At 45.2% G+C, this 27,211-nt stretch overlaps 1 protein-coding gene across 3 annotated transcripts in view; it reads right to left on the reverse strand.

The window, feature by feature from the left end:
* Nucleotides 1-360: 360 nt before the first annotated feature.
* pcgf6 (polycomb group ring finger 6) overlaps nt 361-27,211 on the reverse strand; it is a 144,475-nt gene continuing 117,624 nt past the window's right edge. For all 3 annotated transcript variants that reach the window (XM_068053243.1, XM_068053242.1, XM_068053241.1), the window contains one exon: nt 361-1,027. In XM_068053243.1, the coding sequence (XP_067909344.1) occupies nt 980-1,027 (48 nt within the window). In that variant the 3' untranslated portion in view covers nt 361-979. The remainder of the gene's footprint in view (nt 1,028-27,211) is intronic.

Raw genomic sequence — 27,211 nt, forward strand, 5'->3', positions numbered from 1 at the left:
TTTAATTGCTCCGTCATTGGTTGTAGTGCCTTCAGCTGCCAAGCTGAGGTCTGGAATTCTCTCCCTCAGCCTTTCCACCTCTCTTCCCTCCCTTAAGATGCTCCTTAAAGCCTTCCATTTTGATCAATCTTTTGGTCATCCGCCCTAATTTTGCTTTATAATGCTTCTGTGAAGGGCCTTGGGATATTTATTACATTAAAGACACTATATAAATACAAATTTTTGCTGTTGGTGATGAAGAACTGAACCAATATCTGAAGCCCGAGATTGTAACAGAATACATCAAAGCTTTTTCTTCAAAACAGAGTTACTTTCATATTTCATTTAGTAAACAATTTCATTCCAATTTTATTAATCAGCAAAAAATTTAACAAACTGGTGAAAAATATCTAAAACTTCTCCTGAACAGTTTAAAAAATGAGTAAATTTCTCTGTACAAAGGCAAAAGGTCTGAGTATTGACATCAGCTCCAGTCACTGCAAACAACTAGTGCCACTGTGGCCTCACCATCACCAGTCAGTACCACAACTCGACAGTTGGTCAAGGCCAGCACTGAGGTGACATCACTAGTGATCAGTACCAGCATTTAATATCACAGCTTATTCCATTGAACTGTGACGTAGTGTACAGTTAAAGCTGTCACATAGTGTTGGTGCCACATACAAATAAAGCTTGATTGGATGCAAGACTACAGCTGCATAAATAGCTACAGAGCAGAAACAGGATGTGAGACACAGAGCATGAGGTCAGGGTAAGTGACAGGATGTAATGTTTCGTGATGTTGCACTAGTCATCCCCTAAGTGGCCATCCTTCTCAGTGCTGGCTGTGCAGCCTCTGATTCTGGTCACAAAGGAGCTGATCAGTGCAATTTCCAGGCAGAGCACAGAAAATATGCTCCTTTCCATCTAGTTTGACAGGAAATGGTATCACAAGGAATCCCAAAAACATTGTTGTTTGATAATGGGAGAGAATCCACCATCATTTCTGAGATCGCACGAGTCCATAGTGTAGAATAAGTAAACCATCCTGAAACAGAGTAAAGAGAAATGTGTCATTTATCAAAATGCACTTTCTCAATCCCGTCCCCCAACACCACAATGTCCATGAGCAACAATGCAAATGATCTTGAATTATGCAGCTTGTGCTATTCGCCTGTGTTCTCTAGGAACTGGGTGGTGCTGCACCAACCCATCTCATTCAGAACCATAGGAAACAAGCAAGCACATCGTCCTTGGTAAAGGGCAAAACTCAAACAGACTCTTAGTCGGTCTCGAACATTTATGCATGTGGACTGCACTCACTCAATACATGACACAGCATGTCAGGGCAGCAAGCAGTTTTCAGCTATATTTCCTCGTACCTTAGTTTGCTACACAATAGTGAGAACACTTTTATTCAATTCTGAAAGCACATCACAGACTGAGCTGGGAACAGAGGGGAGTAAGGACTTCTAAAAGAGCAATATGGTGTAGAGAGGGAAGAAGATACTAATACTATATATGATTAATATTAACTGTGAGGTAGAACAAACTAGCTAACTCTTAATAATAACAACTTGTATTTATAAAGTGCCTTTAACGCAGTAAATGTCCCAATGTGCTTCAGAGCAATGTTATCGAACAAAATTTGACACTGAGGTGCAAAAGGAGATATTTGGACCGATGATCAAAAGCTGGGTCAAAGAAGTAGAGAGGCAGAGAGATTCAAGGAGCGAATTGCTGAGCTGAGAACCTTGACAGCTGAAGGCACAGCCACCAATGGTAAAGCAATTAATGGAGACACTCAAGAGACCAGAATTGGATGAGCGCAGATATGTGGGAGGATTGTAGAGCTGGAGGAGATTACAGAGATAGGGAGGGTTTTAGGGTCTGGAGGATGTTACAGAGATAGGGAGAGTTGTAGGGCTGGAGGAGATTACAGAGATAGGGAGGGTTTTAGGGGCTGGAGGAGATTACAGAGATAGGGAGAGTTGTAGGGCTGGAGGAGATTACAGAGATAGGGAGGGTTTTAGGGGCTGGAGGAGATTACAGAGATAGGGAGGGTTTTAGGGCTGGAGGAGATTACAGAGATAGGGAGGGTTTTAGGGTCTGGAGGATGTTACAGAGATAGGGAGGGTTTTAGGGGCTGGAGGAGATTACAGAGATAGGGAGGGTTTTAGGGGCAGGAGGAGATTACAGAGATAGGGAGGGTTTTAGGGCTGGAGGAGATTACAGAGATAGGGAGGGTTTTAGGGTCTGGAGGATGTTACAGAGATAGGGAGGGTTTTAGGGGCTGGAGGAGATTACAGAGATAGGGAGGGTTTTAGGGCTGGAGGAGATTACAGAGATAGGGAGGGTTTTAGGGCTGGAGGAGATTACAGAGATAGGGAGGGTTTTAGGGGCAGGAGGAGATTACAGAGATAGGGAGGGTTTTAGGGCTGGAGGAGATTACAGAGATAGGGAGGGTTTTAGGGTCTGGAGGATGTTACAGAGATAGGGAGGGTTTTAGGGGCTGGAGGAGATTACAGAGATAGGGAGAGTTGTAGGGGCAGGAGGAGATTACAGAGATAGGGAGGGATTTAGTGGCTGGAGGAGATTACAGAGATAGGGAGGGTTTTAGGGGCTGGAGGAGATTACAGGGATAGGGAGGGTTTTAGGGGCTGGAGGAGATTACAGAGATAAGGGAGGGTTTTAGGCCTGGAGGAGATTACAGAGATAGGGAGGGTTTTAGGGCTGGAGGAGATTACAGAGATCGGGAGGGTTTTAGGGCTGGAGGAGATTACAGAGCTAGGGAGGGTTTTAGGGCTGGAGGAGATTACAGAGATAGGGAGGGTTTTAGGGTCTGGAGGAGGTTACAGAGATAGGGAGGGTTTTAGGGCTGGAGGAGATTACAGAGATAGGGAGGGTTTTACAGCTGGAGGAGATTACAGAGATAGGGGAGGGTTTTAGGGCTGGAGGAGATTACAGAGATAGGGAGGGATTTCGGGCTGGAGGAGATTACAGAGATAGGGAGGGTTTTAGGGCTGGAGGAGATTACACAGATAGGGAGGGTTTTAGGGCTGGAGGAGATTACAGAGATAGGGAGGGTTTTAGGGTCTGGAGGAGATTACAGAGATAGGGAGGGTTTTAGGGTCTGGAGGAGATTACAGAGATAGGGAGGGTTTTAGGGTCTGGAGGAGATTACAGAGATAGGGAGGGTTTTAGGGCTGGAGGAGATTACAGAGATAGGGAGGGTTTTAGGGTCTGGAGGAGATTACAGAGATAGGGAGGGTTTTAGGGTCTGGAGGAGATTACAGAGATAGGGAGGGTTTTAGGGTCTGGAGGAGATTACAGAGATAGGGAGGGTTTTAGGGTCTGGAGGAGATTACAGAGATAGGGAGGGTTTTAGGGTCTGGAGGAGATTACAGAGATAGGGAGGGTTTTAGGGTCTGGAGGAGATTACAGAGATAGGGAGGGCTGAGGCCATGGAGGGATTTGGAAAGAAGGATGAGAATTTTAAAATCGAGGCGTTGCTTAACCGAAATCAGTTTAAGGTCAGTGAGTACAGTTTGAGAAGACCTCAAGTTTATGGAGGGTAGAACGTGGGACGATGGCCAGGAGTGCGTCGAAATAGATAGTCTAGAGGTAACAAAGGCATGGATGAGAGTTTCAGCAGAAAATGAGCTGAGGCAGGGGCAGAGTTGGGCAATGTTACATAGGTGGAAAATAGGTGGTGGCACGGATATGTGGTCGGAAGCCCATCTCGGAGATAAATAGGACACAGAGGTTGCAAACAGTCTGGTTCAGCCTCTGAGAATTGCCAGGGAGAGAGATGGATTCGATGGCTAGGAAACAGATTTTGTTGCAGGGTCTGAAGACACTGGCTTCGGTCTTCCCAATATTCAGCACAAGAAAGGATAGTAATGTGTCTGCTGCAAAATGTGGGAGCTTCCAGCATCAGGTGTTGAATCGGGCAAACTCATCACATGGTTCGTGCTCTAAGTCTGAGAATCTGAAACACAGATGGAAACAGTCGGACACATCAGAGCGTGAGGTAAGTTTCTGGAGCAAGGGTCTGAGAGGGTCACCACACTGAAGAGAGACAGATAGCAGGCAGTGAATGATAGGTGACTGTGCAAGGGGCAGGGAAGGTTCAAACAGGAGCGCCGAGAGCAACTGATGTTCTCAAGCTCCAGCTTCCTGGGAAAATGGGGACTCTGGGCAGAGCCATCCTATAAAATATCAATGACCTCAATCAGCAAGTAATGGCTTGGGGGTGGGGGAGGGGCAAATTGGCAACACGGCTAGAAATGCAGTATTGAGAGGGGCTGACACTATCTATTACAGTCCAGTCCTAGGTATTTTGTTGCATCCCAAGGGCATATTGAATGGACCGGAAAAGGTTTTGCGAGGGGAGGGAGGGCAGCCAGATGATCCATGTGGGAAAGAAAGGCCTGAAGTCTTACAGGATGAGTTTAAGAGATTAAGAAATGAGTTGACGTGCTGGACTTCACGTGCGATAATCTCAGCATTACTTACCCAGCCATGTGCTAGAATAGGGAAGGGCGAAGCATTGGGGAGATCAACGGCTGGATAAAGGAGTGGTCTCAGGAAGAGGGATTCCACTCTGTTGGGAACTGCACCAGTTCTGGAACAACTGGAAACTATTCTACCAGGGTAGGCTACATCCGAGCAGGGAGGGTGCTGATAGACTGGGAAAATGGTTAAACAAGGATGTATTTAAGCCGGGAATTTGGTGGTGGTGGGAGTCTGGGAAATCAAAACCAACCAGAAATCTGCCATCCTTACCTGGTCTGGCCTACATTTGACTCCAGACCCACAGCAATGTGGTTGACTCTTAACTGCCCTCTGAAATGGCCTAGCAAGACACTCAGTTGTCAAGGACAATTAGGGATGGGCAACAAATGCTGGCCTTGCCAGTGATGCCCACATACCATGAAAGAATTTTTTAAAAATCAGCTAATAAAGACGGAAGTAATAGATGGGGATAATATTAATGCAGAAAACAAGTTAGCATGAGGGACAAGTCATACAGTCATAAAGTCATTTAGGACACAGAAGGAGGCCATTTGGCCCATCGAATCTATGCCAGCTCTCCACAGAGCTTTGCTGTCAGTCCTACTGCCCGGCTTGAACCCCACAGCCCTGCAAGTCTATTTCTCTCAGGTGGTCATCCAACTTCCTCTTGAAGTCATTGATTGTCTCTGCTTCCACCACTCTTGTGGACAGCGAGTTCCAGGTCATTACCACCCGCTGTGTAAAAAAGTGCTTCCTCATATTCCCCCTGCATCTCTTGCCCAAAACTTTCAATCTGTGTCCTCTAATCCTTGTACCATTAGTTAATGGGAACAGTTTTTCCTTGTCTAACTTTTCTAAGCCTGTCATAATCTTGTACACTTCTATTAAATCTCCCCTCAATCTCTATTGTTCTAAGGAGAACAAATCCAGCTTTTCCAACCTAACCTTGTAACTAAAAATCTCCATCCCTGCAGGCATTCTAGTAAATCTCCTCTGCACCCTCTCCAGGACCCTCACATCCTTTCCGAAGTGTGGTGACCAGAACTAGATGCAATGCTCCAGTTGTGGCCTAATCAGAGCTTTATAAAGGTTCAGCATAACTTCCCTGCTTTTGTACTCAATGCCTCTATTTATGAATCCCAAGATCCCATATGCTTTACTCACCACTCTCTCAATATGTCCTGCCACCTTCAAAGATCGATGCACATGCACCCCCAGGTCCCTCTGTTCCTGCACACTCTTTAGAACTGTGCCATTAAGTATATATTGCCTCTCCCTATTCCTTCTGCCAAAATGCATCACCTCACACTTGTCAGTATTAAATTCCATCTGCCACCTCTCTGCCCATTCTGCCAGCCTGTCTATGTCCTGTTGCAGGTGGTTCATATCATCCTCACTGTTTGCTTCACCTCCAAGTTTGGTGTTGTCAGCAAATTTTGAGATTCTACTCTGTATTCCAAGATCCAAGTGATCCCAGCACTAACCGTTGGGAACACCACTGTCTACAGTTTGAAAAACAACCATTTACTATGACTCGCTATTTTCTGTCCATTAGCCTTTTTTTTTTATCCAGTTGGACACTGACCCTCCCATTCCATGAGCTTCAATTTTCTTGAAGTAGAGGAATAAGATCAAATGGATTACACATGAAAGCAGAGCTAGCTAACGTGAACTGGCACAGTGGATTAAGGGATAGGTCAATAGAGAAGCAGTGGCAAATATTTAAAGGGATATTTCAGAATGCACAGAATAGATACATTCCAATGAGAAAGAAACATTCCAAGGGGAGGACACCGTGGTTAATTAAAAAAGTTAAAGATAGTATCAAACTTAAAGAAAAAACATATAATTGTGCAAAGCTGGGAGGCAGCTCAGAAGATTGGACAGAATATAAAAAACAGCAAAGAACGACTAAACGATTAAGAAGGAGGAAAAAATTAGAGTACAAGAGAAAGCTAGCTAGAAATATAAAGACAGATAGCAAGAGTTTCTACAGATATTTTAAAAAGAAAAGAGTTAACAAAGTGAGTGTTGGTCCGATAGAAAGTGAGTCTGGGGAATTAACAATGGAAAATAAGGAGATGGCAGATGAACTTCACTATTGAGGATACAAGTAACATCCCAGTATTAGCTGTAAGTCAGGAAATGGAAGGGAGGGGGGATCTCAAGAAAATTACAATCACCAGGGAAGTGGTACTGAACAAATTGTTGGAGCTGTGGGCTGACAAGTCCTCAGGTCCTGATGGACTTCATCCTAGGGTGTTAAAAGAAGTGGCTAGTGAGATAGTTGATGCATTGGTTTTAATTTTCAAAAATTCCCTACATACGGGGAAGGTTCCATTGGATTGGAAAATAGCGAATGTAACTCCTTTATTCAAAAAGGGAGGGGGACAGAAAGCAGGAAATTACAGGCCAGTTAGCTTAACACCTGTGATAGGGAAAATGTTAGAAGCTATTATTAAAGATGTTATAGCAGGGCATTTAGAAAAATTCAAGGTAATCAGGCAGAGTCAACATGGTTTTGTGAAAGGGAAATCATGTTTAACCAATTTACTGGTGTTCTTTGAAGAAGCAACATGTGCTGTTGATAAAGGGGAACTAATGGATGTACTGTACTTAGATTTCCAGAAGGCATCTGATAAGGTGCCACATCAAAGGTTATTGCGGAAAATAAAAGTTCATGGTGTAGGGGGTAACATTTTGGCATGGATAGAAGATTGGCTCGCTAACAGGAAAGAGAGAGTAGGCATAAATGGGTCATTTTCTGGTTGGCAAGATGCAACAAGTGGTGTGCCACAGGGATCGGTGCTGGGGCCTCAACGTTTTACAACTTATAGAAATAACTTGAATGAAGGGACCGAAGGTATGGTTGCTAAATTTGCTGATGACACAAAGATAGGTAGGAAAATAAGCTGTGAAGACATAAGAGGGCTACAAAGGGGTACAGATAGCTTAAGTGAGTGAGCAAAGATCTGAAAATGGAATATAATGGGGGAAAATGGGAAATTGTCCATTTTGGCAGGAAAAATAAAAAAGAAGCATATTATCTAAATGGTCAGAGATTGCAGAGCTCTGAGATGCAGAGGGATCTGGGTGTCCTAGAGCATGAATCACAAAAGGTTAGGATGCAGGTACAGCACATAATTAGGAAAGCTAATAGAATGTTATTGTTTATTGCAAGGGGAATTGAATACAAAAAAAGGAAGGTTATGCTTCAGTTATACAGGGCATTAGTGAGACCACATCTGGAGTACTGTGTTCAGTATTGGTCTCCTTATTTAAGGAAAAATGTAAATGATTTGGAAGCAGTTCAGAGAAGGTTTACTAGACTAATACCTGGAATGGGCGGGTTGTCTTATGAAGAAAGGTTGGACAGGCTAGGTTTGTAACCATTGGAGTTTAGAAGAGTAAGAGGCGACTTGATTGAAACATATAAGATCCTGAGACGGTCTTGACAGGATAGATGTGGAAAGGATGTTCCCCCTTGCAGGAGAATCGAGAACTAGGGGTCACTATTTAAAAATAAAGGGTCGCCCATTTAAGATAGAGATGAGGAGAGATTTTTTCTCTCAGAGGGTCGTGAGTCTTTGGAATTCTCTTCCTCAAAAGGCAGTGGAAGCAGAGTCTTTAAATATTTTTATGACAGAGGTAGATAGATTCTTGATAAGCAAGGGGGTGAAAGGTTATTGGGGGTAGGCGGGAATGTGGAGTTGAGGTTACAGTCAGATCAGCTGCTCCTAATTCGTATGTTCATATGTTGAAATATTGAAGTAAAAGGTATGGGAAAGCTTAGACAAAAAAAAAATCACAGAATCACAGAATTGTTACAGCACAGAAAGAGGCCAATAAGCCCTTCGTGTCTGTGCTGGCTCTCTGCAAGAGCAATTTACCTGGTGCCACTGCCCCACCTTCGCCCCATAGCCCTGCACCTTCTTCCTTTTCAGATAACAATCCAATTCCCTCTTGAATGCCTTGATCAAACCTGCCTCCGCCACACACTATGGCAGTGCATTCCAGATCCTAACCACTCGCTGCGTAAACAAGTTTTTCCCTATGTCACCATTGCTTCTTTTGCCGATGACCTTAAATCTGTACTCTCTTGTTCTCGATCCTTCCACTAATAGGAACAGTTTTTCCCTTACTACTCTGTCCAGATCCCTCATGATTTTGAATCTCCTCTCAACCTTCTCTTCTCTAAGGAAAACAGTCCACATAACTGAAGTTCCTCATTCGCGTGAATTTTTTCTGCACTCTCCCTAAAGCCTTCACATCTTTCCTAAAGTGTGGCACCCAGAACTGGACACAATACTCCAGTTGAGGCTGAACCAGTGTTCTATACAAGTTTAACATAACTTCTCTGCTTTTGTACTCTATGCCCCTATTAATGAAGCCTAGGATACTGTATGCTCAATTAACTGCTCTCTCAACCTGTCCTACCAATGATATATGCACATATACATGGTAAAGGGATAGTGTTAAAAAGCTAAGAAAGGTTAAAATGCATCTACTGCAATGTAGAATTTGGGAAATAAACTGGGGGAACTGCAAACATTTACTTTACAACAAGTTTTAGACCTACATGCATTAACAGAAACCAGGACAGGAATAGAAAATAATCATCAGGTTATAATATATTTTACTGTAGACAAGGAAGGGCACAGACAGAGTCAATATGGCTTGAGCTCAAAACTACATTAGTCAGGGATATTAGATATATTATTATTAGTATTACAGATTGTCAAATTATGGGAAGGAAATGGAAGAGGAAATATGCAGTCATTATGCAGTTAGAGAGATGAGCAGAAATAACAAATATTAAAAATGATCTACTTATTGATTTGGACAATGAGGGAGCCAATGGAGAAAAGGGAATAGAACTCCTACAATGTGTACCAGACTCCTTCCTCTAGCAGCATGCCACTCCCAGGATTGTAGGGTAACATTGGGATTTTCTTTTTAAAAAGTTTGCAAAGGTACAGAATAACCCTAATCCTAATGGTCCATTAAAAAGGGAAAGTACTGGTAGCAACAGGATACCAAGGATAAATAAAGAAACCAATTAAAATTGAAGAGGAGGATCTGTGAGGATGAAAGATTCTCATTCCCTTTTCTTTGAACCCTGAAGGACATAACTGGGCCTGCAGCAGAGAGCTAACATGAGGGGAAAACATACTTGACCTCATGCTCACCAATCTACCTGTTGTAAATCCATCTGTCCATGACAGTTTTGGTAGGAGTGATCACTGCACAGTGCTTGTGGAGGTAAAGCCCCGTCTTCACACTGATGAAAGCCTCCACTGTGTTGTGTGGCACTACCACTGTGCTAAATGGGACAGGTTCAGAACAGATCTAGCAGCTCAAAACTGTGCATCCATGAGGCGCTGTGGAACTTTCTTTTGGTAAGGAGACCAAAACTGTACACAGTACTCCAGGTGTGGGTTCACCAATGACCTGTACAATTGCAATAAGACTTTTTTACTCTTATGTTCTAATCCCTTTGTAATAAAGGCTAACATACCATTTGCTTTCCTAATTGCTTGTTGTACCTGCATGTTAACTTTCTGTGATTCATGTAGAAGGGCACCTAGGTCCCTCTGAATACCATCATTTCCCAGTGTCTCATCAATTAAAATATATTGTGCTTTTCTTCAAAGTGGACAGTTTCACACTTCTCCACATTACACTCCAGTTGCATGTTTGTGTCCTCCTTCACAGATTACGTTCCCACCTAACTTTTTGTTGTCAGCAAACTTGGACACATCACACTCGGTCCCCTCATCTAAGTCATTGATATAGACTGTAAATAGCTATGGGCCAACCACTGACCCTTATGGTACCTGGCTTTGTTTGATAATTGCTCCTGTGAAGCACCTTGGAATGTTTTACAACGTAAAGGTGCTATATAAATACTCGTCGTTGCTGTTGAGAGAGAAAGACACACATAGACAGAGACAAAGGGAGGGCGAGAGACAGAGGTGAGGAAGATCGAGGAGATGGAGACAAAGAGACAGCAGAGGAGGTATGAGATGAAAAAAAAGGCAAAGCTTGGCATTGCCTAACAGCTGTCTGGTTTGACGGTCTTTACTGATCTGTCTGAGAAGCAGTGATGGTGGCGTGACCTACACTGAGCTGTGAATATTGGCATTGAGTGACTCAGCTGCTGCTGCCAGTTCCTGGTCTGCTTTTTCTCCAGAGTATACCTTTTCCCCCAAAGGAATCTCTCCTTAATGAGATCTTCAAACAAAACAAAGCCTTAGACGGAAAACATTCTTATTATTGAATCATGTAATTACTCCCAGACACTCTGGGTCGATCAGTAAGGTGCCCATGGATATGGGAATGATACATCATGTGGAATCAAGCAAAGGTGAGGGCCTTTGCTGTATTGACGACAGTGATAACGACCAGAAACGTTGCATGGTTTAAACAGAGGGCAGAGTCAGGACCAGCGGACAAGACACTGGTAGTGTACACCTCGGGCAGAGATTTTCACAACCTTTGATGCAGTTTCCCATTTCCTTACTCCTGAAGACCCAGGCCTCAGTTTCATCCTTTGGCCTAAATCATATTGACTCAGGGCGGGTATTTTTAGCACAGATATAAACAGGGCCAATATCGGGACAAGTTGCGCTTATATTAATTGCAAAAATCAACAAGATTTACTTGTAATTCAACAGCTCCAATGCTACACAGATTCACCACTGACATCAGGGTGCCACACATGTAAAGTACCCCATCCGCTTTAGCCTTGTGATAATATTAGAAACCAACTTCCAGCTGGATTGGAAACCTAACAGCAGGAGCTGACAGTGAAGCACTGAGAGAGCAGATGTCTCTTATTTCAGACTGTAGACTGCATCTAATCTTGGCCTTGGACTCCTCTACAGCTGAGTATCTTGATCACTGTTCAACCCTCTCAAAAGACAAGTCTATATTGCGTACTGCACCATTCATACCCAAAGTCTGCTGAATGGCATTCTTTATTTGACTAAAATTCATGTCACTGATTCATGACAGTGACACCCCTCGGAGGAGAGCAGAACCCCTTGGGCACTCGCTCTCACTGGTGTAGGAGTTCCAAAGACAGACACCGATTCTCATTCGGGTACGGGTTCCACAGACAGACACCGACTCTCACTGGGGCATGGGTTCCACACAGACCGACTCTCACTGGGGCATGGGTTCCACACACACTGACTCTCACTGGGGTACGGGTTCCACACACACCGACTCTCACTGGGGCATGGGTTCCACACACACTGACTCTCACTGGGGCATGGGTTTCACACACACTGACTCTCACTGGGGTACGGGTTCCACACACACTGACTCTCACTGGGGTACGGGTTCCACACACACCGACTCTCAATGGGGTACGGGTTCCACACAGACCGACTCTCACTGGGGCATGGGTTCCACACACACTGACTCTCACTGGGGCATGGGTTCCACACACACTGACTCTCACTGGGGCATGGGTTTCACACACACTGACTCTCACTGGGGCATGGGTTTCACACACACTGACTCTCACTGGGGTACGGGTTCCACACAGACCGACTCTCACTGGGGTACGGGTTCCACACACACTGACTCTCACTGGGGTACGGGTTCCACACAGACCGACTCTCACTGGGGTACGGGTCCACACACACTGGCTCTCACTGGGGTACAGATTCCACACACACTGACTCTCACTGGGGCATGGGTTTCACACACACTGACTCTCACTGGGGCATGGGTTTCACACACACTGACTCTCACTGGGGTACGGGTTCCACACAGACCGACTCTCACTGGGGTACGGGTTCCACACACACTGACTCTCACTGGGGTACGGGTTCCACACAGACCGACTCTCACTGGGGTACGGGTTCACACACACTGGCTCTCACTGGGGTACAGATTCCACACACACTGACTCTCACTGGGGTACGGGTTCCACACACACTGACTCTCACTGGGGTACGGGTTCCACACAGACCGACTCTCACTGGGGTACGGGTTCCACACACACTGACTCTCACTGGGGCATGGGTTCCACACACACTGACTCTCACTGGGGTACGGGTTCCACACAGACCAACTCTCACTGGGGTACGGGTTCCACACACACCGACTCTCACTGGGGTACGGGTCCACACACACTGGCTCTCACTGGGGTACAGATTCCACACACACTGACTCTCACTGGGGTACGGGTTCCACACAGACCGACTCTCACTGGGGTACGGGTTCCACACACACTGACTCTCACTGGGGTACGGGTCCACACACACTGGCTCTCACTGGGGTACAGATTCCACACACACTGACTCTCACTGGGGTACGGGTTCCACACACACTGACTCTCCCTGGGGTACGGGTTCCACACACTAAAGGGCTGCTACCTGATCCAAACCCGACGAAATGTGTCGGGCTCGGGTCGGGTCGGGTCGGACATGCTCTATCACCACCTCAGGTAAGGGACTTTAATGTTAATTTACTTTTTGGACTTTAAAGGTGGTTTTGTTACAGTTATTTTAAGCTTGTGCAGGTAAGGAACAAAGTGAAAAATGGAAGGTAAGTTAACTGCTGGTCGGGTCGGGTCATAGAAACATAGAATATAGAAAAATAGGAGCAGGAGTAGGCCATTCGGCCTTTCGAGCCTGCACCACCATTCAATACGATCATGGCTGATCATCCAAACTCATTACCCTGTTCCTGCTTTCCCCCTGTATCCCTTGATCCCTTTAGCCCTAAGAACTATATTTAACTCTTTCTTGAATATATTTAATGATTTGGTCTCAACTGCTTTCTGTGGTAGAGAATTCCACAGGTTCACCACTCTCTGGGTGAAGAAATCCCTCCTCATCTCAGTCCTAAATGGCTTACCCCTTATTGTTAGATTGTGACCCCTGGTCCTGGACTCCCCCACCATCGGGAACATCCTTCCTGCATCTAGTCTGTCCAGTCCTGTTAGAATTTTGTAGGTTTCTATGAGATCCCCTCTCATTCTACTGAACTCTAGCGAATACAAGCCTAATCGACCCAATCTCTCATCATACGTCATTCCTGCCATCCCAGGAATCAGTCTGGTGAACCTTTGCTGTACTCCCTCCAGAGCAAGAACATCCTTCCTCAGATAAGGAGACCAAAACTGCACACAGTACTCCAGATGTGGTCTCACCAAGGCCTTGTATAATTGCAGCAAGACATCCTTGCTCCTGTACTCGAATCCTCTCGCTATGAAGGCCAACATACCATTTGCCTTCTTAACTGCCTGCTGCACCTGCATGCTTACTTTCAGCGATTGGTGTACAAGTACACCCAGATCTCACTGCACCTCCCCCTTTCCCAATCTATCGCCGTTCAGATAATAATCTGCCTTTCTGTTATTGCCAGCAAAATGGATAACCTCACATTTATCCACATTGTACTGCATCTGCCATGTATATGCCTACTCTCTCAACCTGTCCAAATCACATTGCAGCTTCTCTGCATCCTCCTCACAGCTCACACTCCCACCCAGCTTTGTGTCATCTGCAAACTTGGATATACTACATTTAATTCCCTCATCTATATCATTAATATATAGTGTGAATAGCTGGGGTCCTAACACTGATCCCTGCGGTACCCCACTAGTCACTGCCTGCCACTCAGGTTGGGCGCGGGAAAAAATGGTAGGACTCAGGGTCGGATGTGATTCTGTTGGGCTCGGGTTGGGTCTCATTTGCAGACCTGAGCAGGCCTTTAACACACACACAGACTCTCACTGGGGTACGGGTTCCACACACGCCGACTCTCACTGGGGTACGGGTTCCACACACGCCGACTCTCACTGGGGTACGGGTTCCACACACATTGACTCTCACTGGGGTACGGGTTCCACACACACTGACTCTCACTGGGGTATGGGTTCCACACACACCGACTCTCACTGGGGTACGGGTTCCACACACATTGACTCTCACTGGGGTACGGGTTCCACACACATTGACTCTCACTGGGGTACGGGTTCCACACACACCGACTCTCACTGGGGTACGGGTTCCACACACACCGACTCTCACTGGGGTACGGGTTCCACACACACCGACTCTCACTGGGGTACGGGTTCCACACACACCGACTCTCAATGGGGTACGGGTTCCACACACGCCGACTCTCACTGGGGTACGGGTTCCACACACACTGACTCTCACTGGGGTACGGGTTCCACACACATTGACTCTCACTGGGGTACGGGTTCCACACACGCTGACTCTCACTGGGGTACGGGTTCCACACACATTGACTCTCACTGGGGTACGGGTTCCACACACGCCGACTCTCACTGGGGTACGGGTTCCACACACGCCGACTCTCACTGGGGTACGGGTTCCACACACGCCGACTCTCACTGGGGTACGGGTTCCACACACATTGACTCTCACTGGGGTACGGGTTCCACACACACTGACTCTCACTGGGGTATGGGTTCCACACACAGCGACTCTCACTGGGGTACGGGTTCCACACACACCGACTCTCACTGGGGTACGGGTTCCACACACAGCGACTCTCACTGGGGTACGGGTTCCACACACACCGACTCTCACTGGGGTACGGGTTCCACACACGCCGACTCTCACTGGGGTACGGGTCTACTCACACTAACTCACTGGGGTACGGGTTCCACACACGCCGACTCTCACTGGGGTACGGGTTCCACACACGCCGACTCTCACTGGGGTACGGGTTCCACACACGCTGACTGTCCCTTGGGTAGGTGTTCCACACACACTGACTCTCACTGGGGTACGGGTCTACACACACTAACTCACTGGGGTACGGGTTCCACACACGCCGACTCTCACTGGGGTACGGGTTCCACACACACTGACTCTCCCTTGGGTAGATGTTCCACATGCACTGAGTCTCATTCGGGTACGGCTACTTCTAACAAGTTGCCATTCTTTATTTGCCCAGTCAGTGTTGGCAGGCTATTTGCCCATGAGCACATCAAAATTGTGGGCAATTTTTCATTTACAACAACAGGAGTGCAACACTAAAATAAAAGCAAAATACTGCGGATGCTGGAAATCTGAAAAAGAAACAAGAAATGCTGGAAATACTCAGCAGGTCTGGCAGCATCTGTGGAGAGAGAAGTCACTGACATGAAACATTAACTCTGCTTCTCTCTCCACAGATGCTGCCAGACCTGCTGAGTATTTCCAGCATTTCTTGTTTTTATAACAGGAGTGTGACCGCTGACTGTTTTTATTTCCTAATCCAGGGGCACTGAGGCCATTACTAACACACCAACTGCCTGAAAACAGCCTGCTCAGAGACCAGGATTGTGAGGGGACGGTCAAGTGTAAGTGAGTTTGGCTGTGACTGTCATTGTGACCACAATGCCATTGTCCAAACTGATTCCAGCCACTGAAACATGATTTCCCCAAAGACAGTATAACCGATTGATCAATCCCAGTTACTCCACTTCATTTTTATCCATTTGCTATTAGTCCAGGAGGGGCTACAGGGTCTTAAACATTGTACTTGGAGTGAGCCCATTCAGCCTGATACTGGGGAAGTGTAGAGATTACTTTAGTGGTCAAAAGGGAGGGGGACAGCTTGTTAAAATGTGCTTCCCCAAACTTCACAGCAGTACTGGCAGCAGTGCCAGTGTAACATGTGGGTCAGATTGGTGTGGCTGGTTAATAATAATAATTTGCATTTATACACTGCATTTTAAAATAGAAAAAAAGTTCCAAGACGCTTCACAGAAGTGTAATCAGACAAAAATCCACACTGTTGATATCCAGTGGGTGACTAAAAGTTTGGTCAACGAGGTGGTTTCTTCGGAAAATCTTCAAAGAGGAAAGTGAAGTGGAGAGGCAGAGAGGTTTAGGGAGGGCAGGCTGGAGCTTTGGGCCTAGATGGTCACCATTGGTGGGGTGAAGGGTTTTGATCTGGTCAACATCACATTGCTGTTTGCGGGAGTTTGCTCTATGCACACTGGCTGCCGCGTTTCCTGCATTACAACAGTGTCTACACTTCAAGTAGTACCTCATTGGCTGTAAAGCACTTTAAGACGTCCAGTGGTTGTGAAAGGCGCTATATAAATTAAAGTTTTTTTTTCTTTAACACAGAATGGTTTCTTAAGGAGCTTCATGGAGGCATAATCAAAAGAAATGGATGCCAAGTGAAGGATGGGGATATTAGAAAGAATGACCAAAAGCTTGGTCAAAGAGGTGGCTTTTGAGGAGAATCTTCAAGGAGAAGAGGGAGATACAGAGGCGGAGAGGTTTAGGGACAGAAATTCCAGAGCTTAGGGTCTAGGTGGCTGAATACACAGCCACAAATGGTGGGCAAAAGGTTTTGGGATGCGCAAGAGGCCAGAATTAAAGGAACATAGAGATCTGAGGGTTACAGGGCTGGAGAAGGTTACAAAGATAGGGAGGGACGAGGCCATGAAAAGGATATGAGGATGAGAATTTAAAATTTGAAGCATTGGGGACAACAAGCACAGGTACATTGGGTGAATGAGACTTGGTTGCACAATAGGATATGGGCAGTAGAGTTTTGGATGAGCTGAGGTCAGTCAGGAGACCAATGGAATAAACCGAGTCTGGAGATGACAACGGATAAGGCAGGTGGGTTGAGGTAGGGTTAGAGATGATGTTATTACAGAGGTAAATGTGATGGATAGGATAAGCAGTCGGAAGCTCAGCTTGGGGTCAAGACTAGCAACAATTTGATTCAACCTGACAATGGCCAGGGAAGGAGATGGAGTCACTGGGAGCTGCATGGAATTTTTGGCAGGGGAATAGGTGATAACTTTGGGCTTCCTGGTGATTAGCTGGAGGAAATTGTGGCACCAGTGGTTTACACAAGAAAGGTAGAGAGACAGAGAGCTGGCGCCGGAGGAAATGGATCAATGGAACTTGTGATGCAGCACTGGATAACAGTGGTTAGGGCGAGGCTGACCACTGCAGCGGGGGAGATGATTACTTATACATTGGTGCACTTACTGTGAACTTATGATAGGTAGACTGGTAGATATGCGATGTCTCTTGTAGGTGCCTGGAAGGATCCTGACAGAAAAACTGAGGGCAGCGGTGACCTATAGAGTCATAGAGTCATTTATGGAACAGAAGGAGGCCATTTGGCCCATTGAGTCCATGCCGGCTCTGCACAGCGATGCTATCAGTCGCACTTCCCGGCTCGGTCCTTGTAGCCCTGCTAGTCTATCTCTCCTTTGCTGTGTCACTGGCAGTGTTGTACCTATACTGGAGCGTGGCTAGCGGTCTATGGCACAGTCTGGTCACAGCCTCTCTACAGAAGTCTGACAAAGTTTGGATGATTGCCTCTAACTATATTTGAGGGGAGGTGATGGTGATGTAAATGTGACATCCTCCTCTTCTCCTCTCAGCAATCCTACTGTGGGATTCCAGGGGAGCCCCTTGCTGATTTTGGAAAATGCTAGAGTCCATTATTAAGGAATAAATAGCAGGATATTTAGAAAAGCTTAACGCAACCAAACAGAGTCAATATGGTTTTGTGAAAGGGAAATCATGTTTGACAAATTTGCTAGAGTTCTTTGGGGATATAACAAGCTGCAGTTGATAAAGGGGAACCGGTAGATGCAGTGTATTTAGATTTCCAGAAGGCATTCGATAAGGTGCCACATAAAAGATTATTGCACAAGATAGGAGCTCAGGGTATTGGGGGTAATGTATTAGCATGGATTGAGGATTGGTTAACTCACAGAAGACAGGGAGTCGGGATTAATGGGTCTTTTTCAAGTGGGAAAGACTTAACTAGTGGAGTGCCACAAGGATCAGTCCTAGGGCCTCAATTATTTACTATCTATATTCATGACTTGGAGGAGGGGGCAGAGTGTAATATATCCAGATTTGCTGATGATACAAAAATAGGTGGGAGGGCATGTTGTGATGAGGACATAAGGAATCTGCAAGGGGATATAGATAGGTTGAGTGAGTGGGAAAAAACTTGGCAGATGGAGTTTAATGTAGGAAAGTGTGAGGTCATTCACTTTGGTAGGAAGAATCAAAAGGCAGATTATTATTTAAATGGAGAGAGACTCCAATAAAGTGCAGCACAGAGGGATCTGGGTGTTCTTGTGCACGAAATATAAAAAGTTAGCATGCAGGTGCAGCAAGTAATTAAGAAGGCAAATGGAATTTTGGCCTTTATTGCTAGGGGGTTGGAGTTTAAAAATAGGGAAGTCTTGTTACAACTGTACAGGATGTTGGTGAGGCCGTACCTGGAGTACTGTGTACAGTTTTGGTCCCCGTATTTAAGAAAGGATATACTGACATTGGAGGCATTTCAAAAGAGATTCACTAGGCTGATTCCTGGGATGAAGGGGTTGACTTGTCAAGAACGGCTAAACAGGTTAGGCCTTTATTCATTAGAGTTTAGAAGAATGAGGGGTGATTGTATTGAAACGTACAAGATTCTGAGGGGGCTTGACAGGATAGATGCTGAGAAGATGTTTCCACTAGTGGGGGAATCTCAAACTAGGGGACATAGTTACAGAATAAAGGGACATTCATTTAAAACTGAGATGCGAAAGAACTTCTTCTCTCAGAGGGTGGTGAATGTCTGGAATTCTGTACCTCATAGAGTTGTGGAGGCTCGATCACTGAAAGTATTTAAAGAGGAGGTAGATAGATTTTTGAAATATCGGGGAGTTGAGGGTTATGAGGAGCTGGCAAGAAACAGGAGTTGAGGTCCGGGGCAGATCAGCCATGATCTTATTGAATGGTGGGGCAGGCTTGAGGGGCCAAATGACCTACTCCTGCTCCTATTTCTTATGTTCTTATGCTAATGGAGGTGTGAGAAAATAGGGGGAAACTGCAGGCTAAACAAACCACAGCAATGTTTCAATATCTAAATAAAAGTGTCAGTCCTTGGGATAATTTTCTAACAGAAAGCAACATTCCATTTCAAAATGAGGATGCAGATGTCTACATCCCTTTTACATTCAATGCCCCTGGATGCCTCTTCTCAACAGGCATTTGGAGTGATGACAGTACAACACCAACTTACATTTAGGAAGCACCTTTAATGTAGTAAAAGGTCCCAAGGAGCTTCACAGGGACATAAATCAGACCAAATTTGACACCAAGCCACATAAGGAGATAGTAGGACAGGTGACCAAGAGCTTAGTCAAAGGGGTAGGTTTTAAGGAACATCTTAAAAGGAAGAGAGAGAGTTGGAGTGATTTAGGGAGGAAACTCCACAGCTTAGAGCCCAGGCTGTTGAAGGCCCTTCAGCCAATAGTGGGATAATTAAAATTGGGGATGTTAAAGAGGCTGGAACTGGAGGGGTACAAAGACCTCGGTGAATTGTAGGGCTGGAAGAGATGACAGAGATAGGGTGGGGCGAGACCACCGAGGGATTTGAACACAAGGATGACCATTTTAAAATTGAAACATCACTGGACTGGAAGCCAATATGGGGTGATGGGTGAACGGGATGGTGTGAGTTAGGATACAGGCAGCAGAGTGTACTTACAGCATAAACCACAGAGGTACATGCGTTACTACAATCAGGCATTCATATACTCTTATTATCCAGTTTCCCATTGACTGTGGGGGGAGTTCAAAGGATTGCTGATATCTGCCTGTAATTTTGGTCCAGAACACTGAATTTATTTCCCCAATATATCCAGTAATAATGATTCTATTATGAAGGATGAGATCCTTGACAGTTTTCAACATTTGATAGTTCTACTGGTAATCTTCATTAATACGCAAACCCTGCCTGAACTAGCTTTAATCACAAAAGACCAGAAGCTGTACAAAACAGGAGTTCCACCCACCTTTCCTTTGTAACGCTGCTTTCATAAAGTGAGTTAAGTGCTCTCTAACCTTGCCGCATTGCTGTAAAAACACTGTCCCCCAGGGAACAGCCAAGGTTGCCCCCAGTCCCTGAATATGCAGCATTTCACTCACTCTCTGAATTACACTCTAGGGAGATGCTGACACGGCTTTCAAGCCTTCAGACACATTCAAATTATTGTTGCACCAGTACTACTGCAGGAACAAAAGGAACAACTATATTACTGCTAGTGTTTTGGGAAGGGCAGCAGTCTCAAGGAGAGACTTATAAGTGCCACTCTCCTCTTAGCATCCTCTACAACACCAACAACCTGCATTTATATACTGCCTTGAAAGTAGTAAAACATCCCAAGGCACTTCACAGGAAGGAACATAAGAACAGGAGTGGACCATTCAGCCCCTTGAGGATATTTCGCCATTCAATTATATCATGGCTGATCTGTATCAACTCCATCCACACGCCCTGAAAGCAGCTTTAGTGAACAATTAGGAAGGCTAATAGTACGATAGCCTTTATTGCAAGAGGATTTGAGTACAGGAGTAGTGAAGTCTTGCTTCAATTGAATAGAACCTCGGGTAGACCGCACCTGGAGTACTACGTGCAATTTTCGTCCCCTTACCTTAGGAAGGATATTATTGCCATAGAGGGAGTGCAACGAAGGTTCACCAGACTCATTCCTGGGATGGTGGGATTGTCCTATGGAGAGAGATTGGGGAAACTGGGCCTGTATTCTCTACAGTTTCGAAGAATGAGAAATGATCTCATTGAAACCTACGAAATACTTAAAGGGATCAGACAGGATAGATGCAGCTAAGATGTTTCCCCTGGTTGGGGAGTCTAGAACCAGGGGACACAATTTCAAAATAAGGAGGAAGCCACTTAGGACAGAGATGAGGAGAAATTTCTTTACTCAGAGGGTTGTGAATCTTTGGAATTCTCTACCCCAGAGGGCTGTGGAAGCTCAGTCATTGAGTATGTCTAAAGCAGAGATTGACAGATTTCTAAATACAAATGACATAAAGGGATTTGAGGATAGTGTGGGGAAAATGCATTGAAGTGGAAGATCAGCCATGATCATACTGAATAGTGGGGCAGGCTCGATTAGCTGAATGGCCTACTCCTGCTCATATGTTCCTATGTCCTATGTTCCTAAGATTAGACTCAAAGCCACATAAGGAGATATTAGGCCAGCTGACCAAAAGTTTGGTCAAAGAATTAAGTAGTGTCTTACAGCAAAACAGAGAGCGAGAGAGAGAGAGAGGTAGAAAGGTTTAGGGAGGGAATTCCAGAATTTAGGGCCCAGGCAGCTAAAGACATGACTGCCAATTTACGGGTGTGTGTGTTTGGGGAGTGAGTGTGGGGTTCAGGGAGAGTGCGGACTGTGTGGGGTCAGTGTTTACTTAACTCACTTTCACTATGCAGATGGGACCAATGATTAAAAATACTGAATGGAGAAGCAAGTATACATCCAATAGTTACCGGGCCAAAATGCAGAAAGAGCAGGCAGTATAACCCAGATTCGGGGCGAGTGTTCGTGGTGCCCCACCAGGGTCTATTCTTGTCCTGTATTTCTTGCATCACATATCATTCTACACAAGTAAGCTAAGAAAAGTCAGATGTCCTCACTTCAATAGCAGAACTTCTCAACCAACTCTCAGCCTTTCACCAAAAGTACAGATCCTTAAAGGTGATGGCATGGGCACAATGGGCTGAATGGCCTTCTTCTTTGCCCAAGTTTTTCTATGGTTCTATGGCTGATTTTTGTACAAGGTCCTTCCTGTGTTTGGACCTCCTGTGTTGAAGCTTGAGAGGCGGCATCTTCCTGTGTAGGTTCACACACTCAGTCACTAGCCTCAGCTCAGGACAGGTTGTGCTCTTCCTTCGAGCATTAGGAAAAGAAAGGGAAATTGTCCAAGAGCTGGATAGGCGAAGGCTGCTTGCCAACCCTTCCCTCCACCCCCATCCCCACAACCTCCTCGGTGAGGTGTGGCCTTGGGTAATGAGGGAGATTGGGGGGAAGAAGCATTATAGAATGCTACCAGAGATGAGGTACTTCAGTTCTGTGGAAAGAATGGAGAAGCTGAGATTGTTCTCTTTACAGCAGAGGAGGGGAGATTTAATAGTGCTGAAAATAATGAAGGATTTTGATCGAGTAAATGAGGAGAAATTTTCCTCTGGCAGGAGGGTTGGTACCCAGAGGACACAGATTTAAGGTCATTGGCAAAAGAAGCAGAGGCAACATGAAGAAACTCTTTTTTAACACAGCTAGTTGTTGTGTTAGTTTTGTGTCATCTGCAAATTTGGAGACATTACATTCAGTTCCCTCATCTAAATCATTAATATATATTGTGAATAGCTAGGGTCCTTGCACCGTTCCCTGCGGTACCCCACTAGTCACTGCCTGCCATTTGGAAAAAGACCCATTTATCCCTACTCTTTGTTTCCTGTCTGCCAACCAATTTTCTATCCATCGCAATACACTACCCCCAATCCCATGCGCTTTAATTTTACATGCTAATCTCTTATGTGGGACTTTGTCGAAAGCCTTCTGAAAGTTCAAATAAACCACATCCACTGGCTCCCCTCATCAACTCTACTAGTTACATTCTCGAAGAATTCTAGTAGATTTGTCAAGCATGATTTCCCTTTCCTAAATCCATGCTGACTCTGTCTGATTCTACCACTGTTCTCTAAGTGCTCTGCTATAAAATCTTTGATAATGGACTCTAGAATTTTCCCCACCACTGGTCTATAATTCCCTGCTTTCTCTCTACCTCCCTTTTTTAGATAGTCGGGTTACATTAGTTACCCTCCAATCTGTAGGAACTGTTCCAGAGTCTATAGAATCTTGGAAGATGACTACCAATTTTTTTTTTAGAGATACAGCACTGAAACAGGCCCTTCGGCCCACCGAGTCTGTGCCGACCATCAACCACCCATTTTACACTAATCCCATATTCCTACCACATCCCCACCTGTTCCTACATTTCCCTACCACCGACCTATACTAGGGGTAATTTATAATGGCCAATTTACCTACCAACCTGCAAGTCTTTTGGCTTGTGGGAGGAAACCGGAGCACCCGGAGAAAACCCACGCAGACACAGGGAGAACTTGCAAACTCCACACAGGCAGTACCTGGAATTGAACCCGGGTCACTGGAGCTGTGAGGCTGCGGTGCTAACCACTGCGCCACTGTGACTGTGCATCCACTATTTCTAGGGCCACTTCCTTAAGTACTCTGGAATGCATACCATCAGGCCCTGGGGATTTATCGGCCTTCAATCCCATCAATTTCCCCAACACCATTTCTCTGCTCATACTGATTTCCTTCAGTTTCTCCCTCTCACTAAACCCTGTGTCCCCCAACATTTCTGATATGATCTTTTTGTCCTCCTTTGTGAAGACAGAACCAAAGTATGCACAGTGGGTGGCACAGTGGTTAGCACCGCAGCCTCAGAGCTCCAGCGACCCGGGTTCGATTCTGGGTACTGTCTGTGTGGAGTTTGCAAGTTCTCCCTGTGACCGCGTGGGTTTTCGTTGGGTGCTCCGGTTTCCTCCCACAGCCAAAGACTTGCAGGTTGATAGGTAAATTGGCCATTATAAATTGCCCCTAGTATAGGTAGATGGTGAGGGAAAGTGGGGATGTGAGAGGGTAATGGGATTAATGTAGGATTAGTATAAATGCGTGATTGATGGTTGGCACAGACTCGGTGGGCCGAAGGGCCTGTTTCAGTGCTGTATCTCTAAATAAATAGATATGCATTTAGTTGGTCAGCCATTTCTTTATTTCCCATAATAAATTCCCAATTTCTGACTGTAAGGGACCTACATTTGTCTTCACCAATCTTTGTCTCTTCACATACCTATAGAAACTTTTACAGTCAGTTTTTATGTTCCCCGCAAGCTTACTCTTGTACTCTATTTTCCCCTTCTTAATCAATCCCTTGGTCCTCCTTTGCTGAATTTTAAACTGCTCCCAATCCTCAGGTCTGTTGTTTTTCATGGCAAATTTATATGCCTCTTCCTTGGATCTAATGCTATCTCTAATTTCTCTGGTAAGCCATGGTTTGGCTACCTTTCCCGTTTTACTTTTGCGCCAGACAGGGATAAACAATTGCTGCAGTTCATCCATGCGCTCTTTAACTTTTTGCCATTGCTTATCCACCGTCATCCCTTTAAGTAACAATTCCCAATCCGTCATGGCCAACTCATGCCTCATACCTTCATAGTTTCATTTACTAAGGTTCAGGACCCTTGTCTCAGAATCAACTATGTCACTCTCCATCTTGATGAAGGATTCTATCACATTATGATCGCTCGTCCCCAAGGGGTCTCGCACCACTAGATTGTCAATTATTCCTCTCTCATTACACAATACCCAGTCTAGGATGGCCTGTTCTCCAGTTGGTTCTCAATGTATTGGTCCAGAAAACCATCTCCTACACACTCCAAGAATTCCTCCTCTACGGTATTGTGACTAAGTTGATTTGCCCAATCTATATGCAGATTAAAGTCACCCATAATTACAGATGTTCCTTTATCACATGCATCTCTAATTTCCTGTTTAATGCCATTCCCAACATCACCACTACAGTTTGGGGGTCTATATACAACCCCCACTAACGTTTTTTGCCCCTTAGTGTTTCTCAGCTCTACCCATACAGATTCCACATCGTCAGAGCTAATATCTTTCCTCACTATTGCATTAATTTCTCTTTAACCAGCAATGCAACTCCACAGCCTTTTACTTTTTGTCTGTCCTTCCTGAATACTGAATATCCCTGGATGTTCATTTCCCATCCCTGGTCACCTTGCAGCCATGTCTCCATAATCCCGACTATATCATACCCGTTTACATCTATTTGCGCGATTAATTCATCCACTTTATTGCGAATGCTCTGCGCGTTAAGGCACAAAGCTTTAAGGCTTGTCTTTTTAACATGACTTGTCTTCTTCGCAATTTTTTTTTTTCACTGTGTCCCTGTTTGATTCTGGCCCTTGATGTCTCTGCCTATCACTTTTCTTATTCCCCTTACTGTCTTTTGGGGAGGTGGTCATACTGCAGAATAGGAGCATGCACGCAGAGAGGGAATGGGGAATCACCAGGCAGTCTAAGAGAACTAGGCAGGCAATACAGTCTCCTGAGTCTATCATGCTTGCTAATCAGTTTTCCATTCTGGATACTGGTGAGGGCGATGGTTCCTCAGGGTAGTGCTGCCTGAGCAAAGCTCGTGGCACTATGGGTGGCTCAGCTGCACAGGAGGGGAGGAAGAAGAGTGGAAGAGCGATAGTGATAGGGGATTTGATAGTCAGGGGATCAGACAGGCGTTTCTGCGGCAGTAAACATGACTCCAGGATGGTATGTTGCCTCACTGGGGCCAGGGTCAAGGGTGTGATGGAGTGGCTGCAGGACATCCTTCTTAGTGAGGGTGAACAGCCAGAGGTCGTGGTCCACATTGGTACCAATGACATACGTAGGAAGAGGGATGAGGTGTTGAAAGCAGATTTTAGAGAGTTAGAAAGGATATTAAAAAGCAGGATCTCAAGAGCAGTAATCTCAGGATTACTCAGCATAATTACAACCTCGACAGATTGCTAACATAGAATGTTTTGATGGTGTACGGAATGCAAAAATTAGAACTTTGGCTATCACGTGCTCGTGAGCATAGGAATAGGAGGATTGATCAATAGAACATGCAGCTGGAGAATTCGTGTAGGAGGGAGGGCATCAGATTTCTGAGGCATTGGGATCAGTTCTGGGGCAGGTGGGACCTGTACAAAATGGACGGGCTACACCTTAACAGGACCGGAACTAATAGCCTCGCAGGGAGATTTGCTAGTGCTGTTGGGGAGGGTTTAAACTAGCTTGTCAGGGGGATGGGAACCTGAGGGGTAGCTCAAATTGGAAGGAAGTAAAGCTGGTAACAGGAGGTAGAAAAGTAGCAAGTGACATTAGAAGGCAGGCGAAACAAAGGCGAGCATCAACTGGGCTTAGAATGCAGAATCTTGTCAAGAAGACAAGATTAAGGGACATTCGCAACAAAGTAGATGATTTAAAGGCCCAAATAGAGGTAAATGGGTATGATTTAATTGCCATTAAGGAAACGTGGCTACAGGGTGACCAAGACTGGGAACTGAATATTCAAGGATATTCGACATTTAGGAAGGACAGGCAAAAAGGAAAAGGAGGTGGTATTGCACTGATAAGAAGGGATGGGATCAGTACAGTAGTAAGGATGGATCTCAGATCCGAAGAACAAAATGTGGCATCTGTTTGGGTGGAGCTAAGAAACAGCAAGGGGCAGCAAACATTGGTAGGAGTTGTTTATAGGCCACCAACTGTAGTGGTAGTATGGTATTAATCAAGAGATTACAGAAGCATGTCGCATGGATAATACAGTAATCATGGGTGACTTCAATCTGCATATAGACTGGGTAAACCTAATGAGCACTAATGCTGTGGAGGACGAGTTTCTGGAATGTGTTCAGGATGGTTTTCGAGAGCAGTATGTTGATGAACCAATTAAAGAACAGGCTATTTTAGATCTAAAATTATATAATGAGAAAGGGCTAATTAATAATCTTGTAAAAGAAGCTTTAGGGATCAGTCACCATAATGTGATAGAATTTGGTAGTTCAATCTGAAGCCAGGGTGTTAAATTTGAACAAAGGAAATTATGAAGGTATGAGGGGCAAGTTGGCTGAGGTGGATTGGGAAAATACATTAAAAGGTATGACAGTACATAGGCAATGGATAGTCTCTAAAGAATTATTACATAGTTTACAGCAACTATACATTCCCTTGTGGCAACAAAACCCCAAAAGAAAAGGCAGTCAACTGTGGCTAACAAAGGAAGTTAAGGATTGTATAAGTTTC

This window comes from Heterodontus francisci, chromosome 20, assembly GCF_036365525.1.
Source record: "Heterodontus francisci isolate sHetFra1 chromosome 20, sHetFra1.hap1, whole genome shotgun sequence".
In the NCBI taxonomy this organism is placed as follows: domain Eukaryota; kingdom Metazoa; phylum Chordata; class Chondrichthyes; order Heterodontiformes; family Heterodontidae; genus Heterodontus; species Heterodontus francisci.